This window comes from Artibeus jamaicensis, unplaced genomic scaffold (assembly GCF_021234435.1).
Source record: "Artibeus jamaicensis isolate MK-2021 breed Jamaican fruit bat unplaced genomic scaffold, CSHL_Jam_final contig_490, whole genome shotgun sequence".
NCBI classification, from domain to species: domain Eukaryota; kingdom Metazoa; phylum Chordata; class Mammalia; order Chiroptera; family Phyllostomidae; genus Artibeus; species Artibeus jamaicensis.
The window spans coordinates 8,594,112-8,608,149 of NW_026521861.1; the positions used below are offsets into that span (position 1 = coordinate 8,594,112).

General features: G+C 34.2%; 1 protein-coding gene across 2 annotated transcripts in view; it reads left to right on the forward strand.

The window, feature by feature from the left end:
- Positions 1 to 14,038, forward strand: part of SHOC2 (SHOC2 leucine rich repeat scaffold protein) — an 83,863-nt gene that overhangs the window by 22,694 nt on the left and 47,131 nt on the right. For both annotated transcript variants that reach the window (XM_053668640.1, XM_037165614.2), the window contains exon 2: positions 3,235 to 4,174. In XM_053668640.1, the coding sequence (XP_053524615.1) occupies positions 3,472 to 4,174 (703 nt within the window). In that variant the 5' untranslated portion in view covers positions 3,235 to 3,471. The remainder of the gene's footprint in view (positions 1 to 3,234; positions 4,175 to 14,038) is intronic.

Consider the following 14,038-nt stretch of genomic DNA (forward strand, 5'->3'; position numbering starts at 1 on the left):
TGCACTTGTATGCATTTTTAGTGTGGGAGTGATTTCAAACCAATGATTCTCAAAAGTGCTATAACATATTTCACTCATCTGAGGATGTAATAATATATTATCAGTTACTTAGTTGTCATATGTTAGTGTTTTGGCTGTCTAACCTGTAACCTTGTATAGGGTAGGACCCAAGTCCTCTATATAGAAATTTTTAGCACAATCCTGTGCACTTAGATGAGCAGTTTTCAACTGCCATGCTGCAAGAAATTTTTAAGACTTGCAATACCTGATTATGTAGTCAGGTGCACTGACCTCTTTTCCCTTAGCTTGTGTTACAGCCAACAATACAACAATAGCCTTCCCATCTGAATGGATTGAAATTATACCTATTTTTTTGTCAGATTGGCAAAAAATAGATTTTCTAGTGTGATGCAGAATTTCATTAATTAGTTTATATGGGCCATGAGATGAAAAAGGTTGAAAATTGCTGACTTAGACTACCAAGTAGTTTTTGTGGTTTGATAAAATTTTATTAACATCTTTTTAATCTCTTAAGCTAATCAGGTGTAAGATGTTATATTTGTGTCTTTACTCTCCAAGTCCTAGTATCAAATAAAGATCAGTTATAAAATTAATAATAGAGCTACAAAGCAAAAAGTCTATTTTAAATTTTGAAATATTCAGAGAGAACTGCTTCATGAAGATCTTACTCATCTTTTCAGCCTTAGTGGATCCCTTAGTCAGTCCTTTTACCAGTGAACATTTCTACCTTTAAGAACGCTTAAGAACCTTAACTTTTTCAGCAGGACATAGACATCATTGGAGCTTGCTTTTTTTAAGGTTTGTGAAAGGTGGCCCCCAGATCTACCTACGTCAGAGTCATCTAGAGTGCTTATTTAATTGCAGGGTTTTTAAAAAATATATTTTATTGATTATGCCATTACAGTTGTCCTATTCCCCCCTTCATTCCCCTCCACCCTGCACACCCCCTCCCCCACCATTCGCCCTCTTTAGTTTATGTCCATGTGTCACAAGTTCTTTAGATTCTATATTTCCCATACTATTCTTGCCCTGCCCCATGTCTATTTTCTACCTACTGTCTATGCTACTTATTCTCTGTACCTTCTCCGCCCTTCTCCTCCTCCTCCCACTCCCCTGTTGCTAACCCTCCATGTGATCTTCATTTCTATGGTTCTGCTCTTGATCTAGCTGTCCTCTTAGTTTGCTTTTGTTTTAGGTGTGGTTGTTAATAACTGAGTTTGCTGTCCTTTCACTGTTCATCTTTTTTATCTTCTTTTTCTCAGATACAGTCCCTTTAACATTTCTAATAAGGGCTTGGTGATGATGAATTTGACCTTGAATTTGACCTTATCTGAGAAGCACTTTATCTGTCCTTCCATTCTAAATGAAAGCTTTGCTGGATAGATCAATCTTGGATGTAGGTCTTTGGATTTCATGACTTGGAATACTTCTTTCCAGCCCCTTCTTGCCTGTAAGGTCTCTTTGGAGAAATCCGCTGACAGTCTAATGGGAACTCCTTTGTAGATGACTGTCCCCTTATCTCTTGCTGCTTCTAGGATTGTCTTCTTCGTTTTAATCTTGGCTAATGTAGTTATGATGTGCCTTGGTGCGTTCCTCCTTTGGTCCAGCTTCTTTGGGACTCTCTGAGCTTCCTGGATTTCCTGGAAGTCTATTTCCTTTGCCAGCTTGGGGAATTTCTCCTTTATTATTTGTTCAAATAAGTTTTCCACTTTTTTCCTCTTCCTCTTCCCCTTCTGGTACCCCTATATTTCGGATGTTGGAACATTTAAAGATGTCTTAGAGGTTCCTAAGCCTCTCCTCATTTTAAAAAAATTCTTGTTTCTTCCCTTTTTTCTGTTTGGTTGTTTCTTTCTTCCTTCTGATCCACTCCCTTGATTTGAGTCCCAGTTTCCTTTCCATCACTATTGGTTTCCTGTGCATTTCCCTTCATTTCAATTAGTTTAGCCTTCATTTGTTCCTCTAATTTGTGACTAAAATCAACCAGTTCTGTGAGCACCCTGATTACCAGTGTTTTGAACTGTGCATCTGATAGTTTGGCTGTCTCTTGGTTGCTTAGAATTATTGACTCTGGGGTTTGAGCTATTCTTGAGCCATAATGATTTGGTCTGTTCATGCCTGTTATGTATGAGGGGCGGAGCCTTAGGTGTTCACCAGGGCGGGACAACTCAGTTGCTGGGTTGTGATGGTATATGTGGGGGCGGGGTCAGAGAGGGGCAATGGCCATCTCCTCTGGTGCTTCCCGAAAGCCACTGGGGCCTGCGTGGTTTGTCTCACTGCTCGTTCCTTTGCCTGGTTTATCTGTGCGCAAATGTGTGACCGTGGTCAGCCTGCTGCCTTGCACCCTCATTGGGTCCGTCTGTTGCCACCGCACACCACCCCTTTTAAAGGTCTGGTTGAATGGTTCCTTGTTGTCGGGCTTTCATACAATTTTCTGTGTTTTGGTTGCATTTTTATTACTAAAACTTTGTTGTCTTTAAACTTGGTTGTGAGAGGAGGTCCAGTGTTTCCACCTATGCCTCCATCTTGGCTGGAAGTACTAATTGCAGGTTTTTTATGCTCTTTTTCCTGAACTTTGTCCTCATTTTGTTCTTTTACTACATTGCTTTCTTCTATACATTGTCATGTTTGAAATCCTTCCTGTTACTTAAAGCTACCTGGTAATTACCAGTAGTTGCAGACAGGGCAGTGTTAGTGTAGTGGTTTGGAACTTAGGCCTTGGATACGTACTACCAGCATTGGAATCTCAGCTTTGTCACTTTTACAGGATTACAGTGCTAGTTACTTTAAAATATTTCTGTAACTCAGTGTCTTTATGAATAAAACAGGGATAACAGTTTATCTCATAGGGCTGTTAAATGTATTAAATGAATGACTATTTATAAACTTCTTACAGTAGTGCTTATACATAGAAAGCGCTCCAACATTAGGAGCTGTTGTGACTTCTCCTTTTCAGCTCTTAACAAAGTTTTGTACTATGGTAACTTGTATACTTATCTTACCTCTTTCTGTTCAGGTTGCAAATTCTTTGAGGATAGGACCTAACTTACTGATTTTTATAGCTTTTCAAAAGATTTTACGTAAGTGTTTGATAAATATTTACCATATAAAATCATAGGAAAATGGCAAAATTATCAGTAGGATTGTTTTTCAGAGCTCATTTGCGTAATATAAATTATAATCTAAAGTATTAATACTCTCTGTATTATATTTCAGGAATTCTAATGAATCACTGATTGACCAGCACCACTTTACCCATTGGAATGAGTTATCAGAAATGGGAATAAATTCAACATGTAACAGATGGCTCTTACTCCGTGGTAATTACTTCTTCAAGCCAACACCTTTTTAATTCTATAGGATTTTTGTCTCTTCATCTTTGAATTCCAGTTTCTGTTGTTGGCAAATATAATAAAAGGAGTTCATGTAGTTTTTGCTCAAGCTTGAGTCACCATGAGTAGTAGCTTAGGAAAAGAAAAAGACTCTAAAGAGAAAGATCCCAAAGTACCATCAGCCAAGGAAAGAGAAAAGGAGGCGAAAGCCTCTGGAGGTTTTGGGAAAGAAAGCAAAGAAAAAGAACCTAAGACCAAAGGGAAAGATGCCAAAGATGGAAAGAAGGACTCCAGTGCTGCCCAACCAGGGGTGGCTTTTTCAGTTGACAATACGATCAAACGGCCAAATCCAGCACCTGGAACTAGGAAAAAATCTAGCAATGCAGAGGTGATTAAAGAGCTCAATAAGTGTCGGGAAGAGAACTCGATGCGTTTGGACTTATCCAAGAGGTCTATACACATACTACCATCATCAATCAAAGAGTTGACTCAATTAACAGAACTTTATTTATATAGCAACAAATTGCAGTCCCTCCCTGCAGAAGTGGGCTGCCTAGTAAATCTCATGACACTGGCTCTAAGTGAAAATTCACTAACCAGTTTGCCTGACTCTCTTGATAACTTGAAGAAGCTACGAATGCTTGATTTACGGCATAATAAACTGAGAGAGATTCCTTCAGTGGTGTATAGGCTAGATTCTCTCACCACTCTTTACCTTCGCTTTAACCGTATAACTACTGTGGAAAAGGACATCAAAAACCTATCAAAACTCAGCATGCTTAGCATTCGAGAGAACAAAATCAAACAACTACCTGCTGAAATCGGTAAGACGCCTTGGTTTACCATTATTATTTTTAGTATTTGTTATGCTAAATAATTTAATTGAGTGCTCTTCTATATGAGAATATATCTGATACTTGCCTAAAATCAGCTGGTTTACTTTAATTATTCAGTTTTAGCCATATTAATAGGACATGGTTTGAGGTTTGAGGTCTTTCACAGACTTAAAAAAATGAGTGAGAATATAGATGTTATTTGGCCTTTTTCCACACAAACCTAGTCTGTTTTCATTTTCATTGAAGAAAAAGTGAATTTGAAGCAGAAAAAAGATGTTGGCCTAATTAAGTTGTTGCCACCTATTTTTAAATTTATACATGTAGCCTGGCTGGCGTAGCTCTGTGGATTGAGTACGGGCCTGCGAAACAAAGGATCGCGGTTCGATTCCCAGTCAGGGCACATGCCTGGGTTGCAGGCCAGTTCCCAGCAGGGGACACGTGAGAGGCAACCATACATTGATATTTCCCTCCTTCTCTCCGTCCCTTCCCCTCTAAAGATAAATAAATTTTTTAAAAATCTTAAAAAAAATTTACACGTGTAATTTTAGTATACCCAGTAAGGCTATATTTTCTTATATTCTGACTTCTTTACCTGAAAACTGTTTAAATTCATATCCCTTTTCTACCAAGGTTACTACAAAAGATTGGCCTAGCAGAGCCTTGTTGAAAAGCAGTGTTGTAGAAAATTAAAGAGGTTTTTTTTTTTTTCTCCTTCATTTTGATAGTATTCATATTCATTACAAATAATCCATGAACACAGAAAAGTCAAAAAAGTAGGCAAAAAGTCAGGTATCTTAAGTGCAACAATGTTAGCATCTTAGTAGATTTCATTCCAGTTTTTGTATATAAAGCTAAATTGTACTGAAACGAAGGAATGCTTTTAAGAAAACGGTAGTAGGAGGAAAATAGGTAATGTATATGTGTAAACAAGTCAGTACAAAGAAATGTATTGTCTTGATATTTTTAATTATGGAAAAAAATTAGAAACATTTAAAATATAATAAACCATCCACTTACCAATTTTGGGAAATTGATAAGTGTATTAGTGAGCCCTTTTTGTAAATTAAAAAAAATTGACATAAAATTGATTTTGCAAATTTTTAAGGAAACTTTTCTTTTTGTATGAAAGGCCAGTTTATTCTGAATAAAACAGGTGAATTAAATATTTTGTTGCTTTGAGCATTGTTCTTAAAGTGGGTGATAAAGGAAACTTTTTAGGCTCAGATTTGTAGAGATGTGATATTCTGTGGGTATTTAAAACATTTTATCTAGTTTTGAAAAATACTCAGTTTAAGTTTTAGGTGTGTTTGACTCTTAACTTTAAAATCTTAATTTTGATCTATTTAAATGTACTTAATCATGATAGATTTTCTCAAGCAGAGCACTGTGCTTATAAAGTATGACTCACTCATGAGATATTAAAATATTCCCAGGAATTTGAATAGAAATGTTCCTTTCCATGTGTCCAGATAAGGGGTGTGGTTGTTGAAAGACTTTTGATTTTATACCAGATTCAGTCAAAATTTGACCTGTGTGTATGGCTTATTGTGGGATAGAATTATAGGCTGTTGAACAAAGAAATGCTGACTTTTTATAGAGAAGTAAAAAATGTTATTTCCTGTCTTTGTTCTTGTTTTGTGTATATATTATATATTTCATTCTAAAACTTTGGCTTTAATTCATTTCAAGTCTCTTTTTAAGTAATTTTTTTCCATAGTGGTGTTATCAGATTTCATGGGAATTAAGAACGCACATTTCTTAAACAAAAAATTATTTTATGGGAATTTAAATTTACTTCTTTTGTTCTTGAGCATATAGATATTTAAGCATTTTTACTGAAAAGTCAGTGTATTTTTTTAATTGACAAATTTTATTTAATTAAATGATTGATATTTGTGGCTGCCTATTTTTGACTTTTATTCCTAAATTTGTTATTTAAAAAGTAACCATAGAATTTGATTGTTAATGAGCACACTGTCACCATTAGTGACATTATTAAAGTTTATGTTGTAACTTCTGTATTTCTGTAAAACTACTAGCATCATAAATGTTATTTATTTTTTCTAAGAAGGGCATCAGGTGGAAAGTAAACTGCTTTTAAACATAAAACTTAATATTTCATATAAGGAGTTAAGAAACTTAATATTTCATATAAGGAGTTAAGATTTATATGGTTTAACTTAGATGCATGGATTTGGGGCAAACATTGCTGAAGTTTGCATTATCTGTTTCCTTGTAGGGTAACAAGAAAATAAAGGTTCAGTAAAAATAACGTAATTGCAGTAATAATAATAGCTATTATTTTAGCATAATATGTCATATACCATACATGGTTCTGTACATATATACTTTACATATATTATCTTATAAAGTTGTTACAGTAACCCAAGGAAATGGATACCTCTCCCTTGACCCTCCCCACCCCCCTAAACCATTGTACTGAAGAAGGAACTGAAAATGTGGAGAGATTTGATGATTTACTGAAGATCATGCAGCTGGGAAGTTAGTTGGCAGTAAGAATGCAAACCTGGGTCTCACTGTATTGCCCCCACTAGTCTTGAAAAGTGGGCCTCACTCCCATAGATTATGATCTAGTGGTCTGGAAGGTCCAGGGTATCTGTACTTTAAAGAATAAGCTGAATTATTCTATGTGTAGCTGCAGTTGAAAGCCATTGCATTAGTTTCTTTTTTCCTTTTTTTTTTTTGAGGTGGGAAGAATGGAAGCAGCTTGAGATATAAATCATACACTGTTCAAGTCACAGACTTGAAGTGTACAATACAATGGTTTTCTAGCACGTTCACAGAGCTGTTGTACAACCATCCCAAACAATTTTTGAACATTTTCATCACACCAAAAATTTGTTTTAGTAGTTACCCACTCCTATTTTCTCCCAACCCCCTAGCCCTAGGCAAACACTAATATACTTTTAGTTTCTATAGATTTTACTATTCCAGACATTTCATGTAAATGAAATCATACAAAATAATGGTCTTGGTGATTGCCTTCTTTCACTTAGTATAATGTTTTCACAATTTGTCTGGGTTGTAGCATGTATCAGTACTTCATTTCCTTTTATTGTTGAGTGTATTCCATAGAATGGATATACCACATTTTATTTATTCATTCATTATTTGCGTTGAACATTTGTGTTGTTCCCACTTTCCAGCTATTACTCTCAACACTTTTGAACATTTTTGCACAAGTTTTTCTTTGGACATTTGTTTTCATTTCTCTTGGGTATGTACCTAGAAGTGGAATTATTGAGTCATATGGTAATTTTATGTTTACCATTTTGAGGAACTTCAAGGCTGTTTTCCTAAGTTGCTTCACCATTTTACATTCCCACAGCAGCCGTGTGTGAGGCCTCCAGTTTCTCTACATCCTCAACATCCTTGTTTTCTGTCTTTTTTACTATAGCCATTCCATGAGTGTGGTTTTAATCGCAGTTCCCTTATGACTATAGATCTTTATTTTAAATCTTGAAAGTGATCTTTTATTATGAACGACAAAGTTATTTTCTGTGATGCATATCTTCTTTTATTGCTTTTTAAAGAAAATGCATAAAGTCAGCTCCTTTGAGAATATTTTTGAAATAAGACCCAGGCACAAAGATCAAGTAAAATGGAAATTTGACATTTTTTAAAAGTGTTACGCACCTTTAATATAATTTGCTGAAACCCATAAGAAAATTTAGAGTCCCAAATTTATGCAAATTATCATTTGGTTTTATAAGTAAGCCATTTTCAATTATGCCATCCAGTTTGTGTTTGGCAGTATATAGGAGGAATGTGAGAAATTAGAAGTTTTTGAAATATAGCGGCTATTTACTTTAAATGATATATTTGGAATTTAATCATTACACAGGGTTGTATTGTGCTTCTGCCTTATAGGGAAATTATATTAAAATTAGAACATTTATCTGCTTTAACATTAGTGGCATCTTTATTAATGCCATGCAATTTGATACCAGTGATAAATTTTCATATGGGTGAAAATTGGCAGAAAATAAATATAAAAGAATACTGAACAGAGAATACATGTAAGCATATGAAGAGCCAGAGATAATATATCAGAGTCGCCAATAAAACTCTGCATTTGGTAATGTTCATTTATTTTTCTTCTTTTGTGTAAGGCATGTAGGTAGATGGAACGTTTAATGATTACTTTTATGGATCCATATTCTGTTCTTCTTTCCCATACCTCCTTTCACCAGGGTTTCCTTGAAAGAGACCCTTCACGTGCACCCAGAGAGCCAAGAAATCATGTTTTCAGAGGGAAAACAGTAAATAACCATCCCCCGGCCCTCAGATTGTCCTTTGAGTTTCATGTTAGAGATGTGCTTTCGTAAATATCTTTTTTTTTTTCTGCCTGGGTGGATTAGATTGAAGGCCATCAGGTACTCAGTTTGTATAATTGATCAATTTAGTTTGGGGAAATTATGGACAAGGACGTTCTAAAGAATTTCTAGGAATGAAATGGTTACTCTTTCAGATGAGAAATAATCTTTATCTCTGTCTCTTACTAATATTTCTACAGTTTATTTTCTTTCATTGAATTATGACCTATTTCAGGATTTCTTTTTCTTTAAAACTTCCCCCTAATATATTATTCTTTCTTTAGACAGTTAAGTTAGAGGGATTTTTTAAAAAAATCTGTTCTCTAGTGTAACAATTTCATGTGAATTTGTCAAAATAAGCCTTCTTCGCTTAGAATAATCTGGTATGTTAAAAGCATAAGCTTTTTGAGAACTCATCATTTTCATGTATTTAAAAACAATCCACAGCATTCAGGTATAGGAGAAAGTAGAATCAGTACTTTTTTGGGTTTTTTGCACATTACATTTGACTCAGTAACATTTGTTGAAATAATCTATTTCCTGCTATACCACAGTGTTACATTTTATAAGTCAAGTTAGCTATATAATCAATACACAATAAATATATAAATAATAGCTATACAAAAATACAAAGAACAGAATCAAATTTTTAAAAAGTCAAAGGATCTGAGATTTTCTAATACCCAATTTTGTAATTTTCTATGAACTGTAATAGACAATAAATAATGGATTTTTAATACATGTGGTTTGAAGTGAATTTAATGAAGCACTATTACCCATTTTTCAGTATTTACTCAAATTGCAACCCTAGTCCCTAAAATTTTTGAAATTCTCCCAGACCTTCCAGGGGTAATACAGTTGCTTTCATGATCCAGTCAACATTATTTAATTATTTCATTTGAGTATTTTGTACAAGTGTTAATGAGTAACTTAGTTTGGCAAGAAAAATAAATCAGGAAAGGGAATTCAGAGTTGTTAATAACTCATTTGACTGGGATTCCGTATGAAACCTTAGAGACCTAGAAATAAACTGTTAATTTTGTTTATTGTTATCAAATTACCAGGTCCTTCATTAAAAAACAAAACCCTGGAAAAATTATTATTGCTAAAGGAGGAAGAAGGAAAACAAGATACCACTTGAGCTGTGGGAGAAGGATTATTTTGTGGGACACCAGTGGTTCTGCTGAGGTGTGAGGAAGAGGGCAGTCATTGTGCTTCAATGGCTGCATTCAGACCCCTCGGAGGAGTGTGGGCATTGTCTTCCATGTTGCTAAGTTGCAGAAGCAGTTCCTTAAAAGAGCTACTGAAGCCTTCTTTTCAGGGAAAGGGAGAATTAAGCCCTATAAGACAATTTTAAATAATGTATAAATTCTGGTCTAAGTCCCTAAATCCATTCAAGCTTATGTAATGGGTATTTCCAGCCCTTGTTGATTATGTAGTTTTACAAATAAACATATTTTAGTGAGACCTGATGTGATTTTTTAGAGAGCTAAACTCAATATTTGAAAAATATTCTTGTAAGTTCAAGAACAAGAGTTATTTTTAAAATATAAACATCCTTAAAAACAATCAAAGGATAGTATAGGGAAGGCCACAATTTACGAAACAAACAAATTACATATTACCTAGCAATATTTGAGTGCCTACTAGATACATTTTAATAGGGCCTTTTTATATGTTGCCATATTCAATTTATTAAAATTTTGTGAAGGATTTTGCATCTGTATTCATCATGGATATTGATGTGTAATTTTCTTTGTGTGTGGTTTGCTACTAGGGTAACTAGCTTCATATCATGGAATGAGTTGGCAAGAGTTCTTTTATGTTTTGGAAGAGTTTGTGTAGAATTAGTATTATTCCCTCAAATGTTTAGAAGAATTATCAATCATAATCTAGGGTTTCTTTTGTAGGAAGGTTTTAATCAGTAATTTAATTAATTAGAGAGTTATTTGATGAGATTTCTGTTTCTTCTCAATTGAATTTTGATTAAAAAAATCTGTCAAAGATTTATTTTATATAATTGTTGGATATTTGGGCATAAAATTCAAAATAGTTTTTTATTCTCTTATTGTTTGTAATACATGTACTCATTTCCCTCTTTCATTCTTGATAGTAGTAATTTGGGTCTTCTCTTTGCTTGATCAGTCCTGGCTGGAAGTATATCCATTTTGTTGATCTTTTCAAAAAATGGCTTTTGGTGTTTTTTTCTAATTATCTGTGTTTTTGTTATGTTTTCTTTTTTCCTTAAATAATTTGGTCCTTAAGTTTTATTTTAATTTTATTTTTTAAAGATTTTATTTATTCATTTTTAGAGAGGGCAAGGGAGGGAGGAGAGAAACATCATTGTATGGTTGCCTGTCGTGTGGTCCCCCCTGGGGATCTGGTCTGCAACCCAGGCATATGCCCTGACCGGGAAGTGAACCAGCAACCCTTTGGTTCACAGCCCACACTCAATCCACTGAGCTATGCGAGCCAGGGCTGGTCCTTAAGTTTTAATATGCTCTTCTTTGTCTACTTTTTTTAATTATCAGGTTGATTTCAAGCCTTTCTTCTTTTCATTATACAGTTGATCCTTGAACAAAATACATTTGATGAACTGCTCAGGTCCATTTACGTGTGGATTTTTTATAGTAAATAACAGTAGGCCCTTTGTATCATGGGTTTTGCATTCAGGGATTCAACCAACTGCAGATGGAAAGCAGTATTTTCCATCATCTTTGGGAATCCGTGGATGTGGAGGACCACCTATACATTGTTGTGTGCCATTTTTTATGAGTGACTTGGGCGTCTATGGAAGGACTGGAACCAATCCCCCATGGATCCCAAGGGATGACTTTAGTTAAGTTTGTGGAAAGTCAGAAGTTCTGCCTGGATTTTTGACTGCATGGGAGTTGTCCCTTCCCCCCACGTTGTTCAAGGGAATGGTCAATCATTCATATAAGCGTTTACAGGTATAAATCTCTGCCCAAGCACTATTTTCACAGCAGCCCACAAATTTTGATATGTTGTATTTGCATTTGTTGTTCAGTTAAAAAATTTTTCTAAATATCTCTTGTTATTTCCTCTCTCATCATGTATTATTTAGAATTGTTCAATTTCCAAGTATTTGAGAGATAGTTTCACATATTTCTTGTTATTTACTTACAAAATACAGTCTGCAAATGTTCTATTTGCAGTTGGAAAAATGTGCATTATGCTGTTGTTTTTGGAACAAGGTCAAGTAGGAGGATAATGTTATTCATTTCCTCTATACTCCCACTGATTTTTCTGTCAATTAGTAAAAAATAAGTGTTGAACTATTCTAGTATAATAGTTTGTCTTTCTCCTAGTGGTACTATTATTTTTTTATTTTGAAACTTTGTTATTAGTTGTATATATAATTAGAATTTTATTTTCTTTTTGATGAGGTGACATTCTATGGAACGTCTGTGTTTACCTCTGGTAATATTCTTGGGAATATTTTTTAAATTCTATGTTATTGGATATTAATTACTGCTATTTCAGTTTTCTTGTTGATTGATGCTTACATTGTATATAATTTTTCCATCTTTTTTTTAGTAATGGTTTCTTGTAGACAGCATATAATTAGGTGTGGTGTGTTTTTATCCTGTGTTGATAGTTTTTGCCTTAACTGAAGGGTTTATAACATTTACATTTACATTTAATGTAGTACTATATTAATATGATTGGGTTAAAATGTACCATCTGGCTATTTATTTTCTGGCTATTCATATTTATTTTATTTATGTGCTATTTGTTACTTAGTCCTTTTCTCCTTCATTTCTTGATTCCTTTCAGATTTTTTGGTAAATTCCATTTATCTCAACTGTTGGCATATTACTTATACATCTTTGTTACTCTTTTTTTACTGTCTGCTCTGGAATTTGCAGTATATATCATAAATTAACACAGTCTGTATTCAAGTAATATACAACTTCACATATATCCTAAGAACCTTACAGTAAAACACTTCTATTTCTCCCATTCATTGTGCACTTCCTGTCATTCATTTTTACTTCTTCATGTTTATAAATCCTATAGTAATGTGTGGCCATTGTTTTTGCTTTAAACTGTCTCTGTTTTAAGATTTTTATTTTGAACAAATTTTACACCTACAGAGATTTGCAAAATCAGTACAGAGGGTTCCCATATACCTTTTACCCAGTTTCCTCTAATAGTAACATCCTATGTAATATTTGTACAGTGATCAAAACCAAGGAATTAACATTGGTACAGTACTATTCACTGAACTACAAATTTTATTCTGATTTCACCAGTTTTTTCACCAATGTAATTTTTCTGTTTCAGAATCCCCCATTACACTTAATAGTGACGTGTCTATAGTCTCCTCTAACCTCTGACAGTTGGAAATACTAAATGCCTTTTCTTTTATGACATTGATACTTTTGAAGGGTACTGCTTAGTGGTATGTAATATATCACTAGTTTTTTTTGCTTGTATGGTGTTTTCTCATGACTAGTTTGAGGTTGTACATTAATATTTTGCTCTCTAATTTTAACATGCATTAGTGGACCTTCCCTTAAACAATTGCTACTGTATTTGAACGACCTTTTTATTTCCCTTTTCTTTGCATTTATTAATTTTAATTCTTATATAAGGAAGAGCTGTCCCTTCTCCATTTATTTATTTACATAATTACTTAATGACAATTCTGGACTCATTCTATTCTGTGGGTTTACAATTCAGTATTACTTTTTATCTTTTGTTGTTTTTTCTTCTTTGCTCAAATTGTTCCAGCTTTGGTAATTATGAACTCTTTTACGTTGGTTCCTGTGCTTTTTGATGTCATCATTCTTTCAGTTATCTTTTAAAGAGATTAAAAAGTGAAAAAGATCTTTAATATTTACCCATGTGTTTACCACTTCAAGTGCTTTTCATTCTTTGTGTAGATATGAATTTTTATATATTTTCCTTCTGTCCAAGAAACTTCCTTTAATATAATTTGTAGTGCAGATCTTCTCATAATGAGTTCTGTAGGCTTTTGTGTGTCTAAAAGCCTTTATTTTGGTTGGATTTCTGAAAGCTATTTACCTGGTATTGAAGTCCAGTTTGTTAGCTTTTCATTTCAATATTTTAGAGATGTATCTCCTATTTTGGTTTGTTTTGGCTTGCCTAGTTTCTGACGAGAATTTTGTTGTTATCTTTATTTCTGTGTTTGTAAAGTCTTTTTTTCTCTGTATATTCTTAGTGTTTTTTTCTTTGTGCCTGATGCTTGGTTTCTAGAAGTTTGTTTACAGAGTGCGTGTATTTGGTTTTCTTTATGTTTCTTCTGCTTGGAGTTTGTGAGCTTCTTAGATCTGTGGGTTTATGGTTTTTATCACAGGTGGAAAGATTTTGGCCCTGAATAGTGTGACTCAGTTGATTGGGTGTTATCCAGCAAAGTAAAAGGTCTCTGGTTCGATTCCTGGTCAGGGCCCATGTCTGGGTTGCAGGCTCGGTCCTTGGTTGGGGTGTGCACCTTATCCATGGCTCTCTCCCTCTCTTCCTCCCTTCA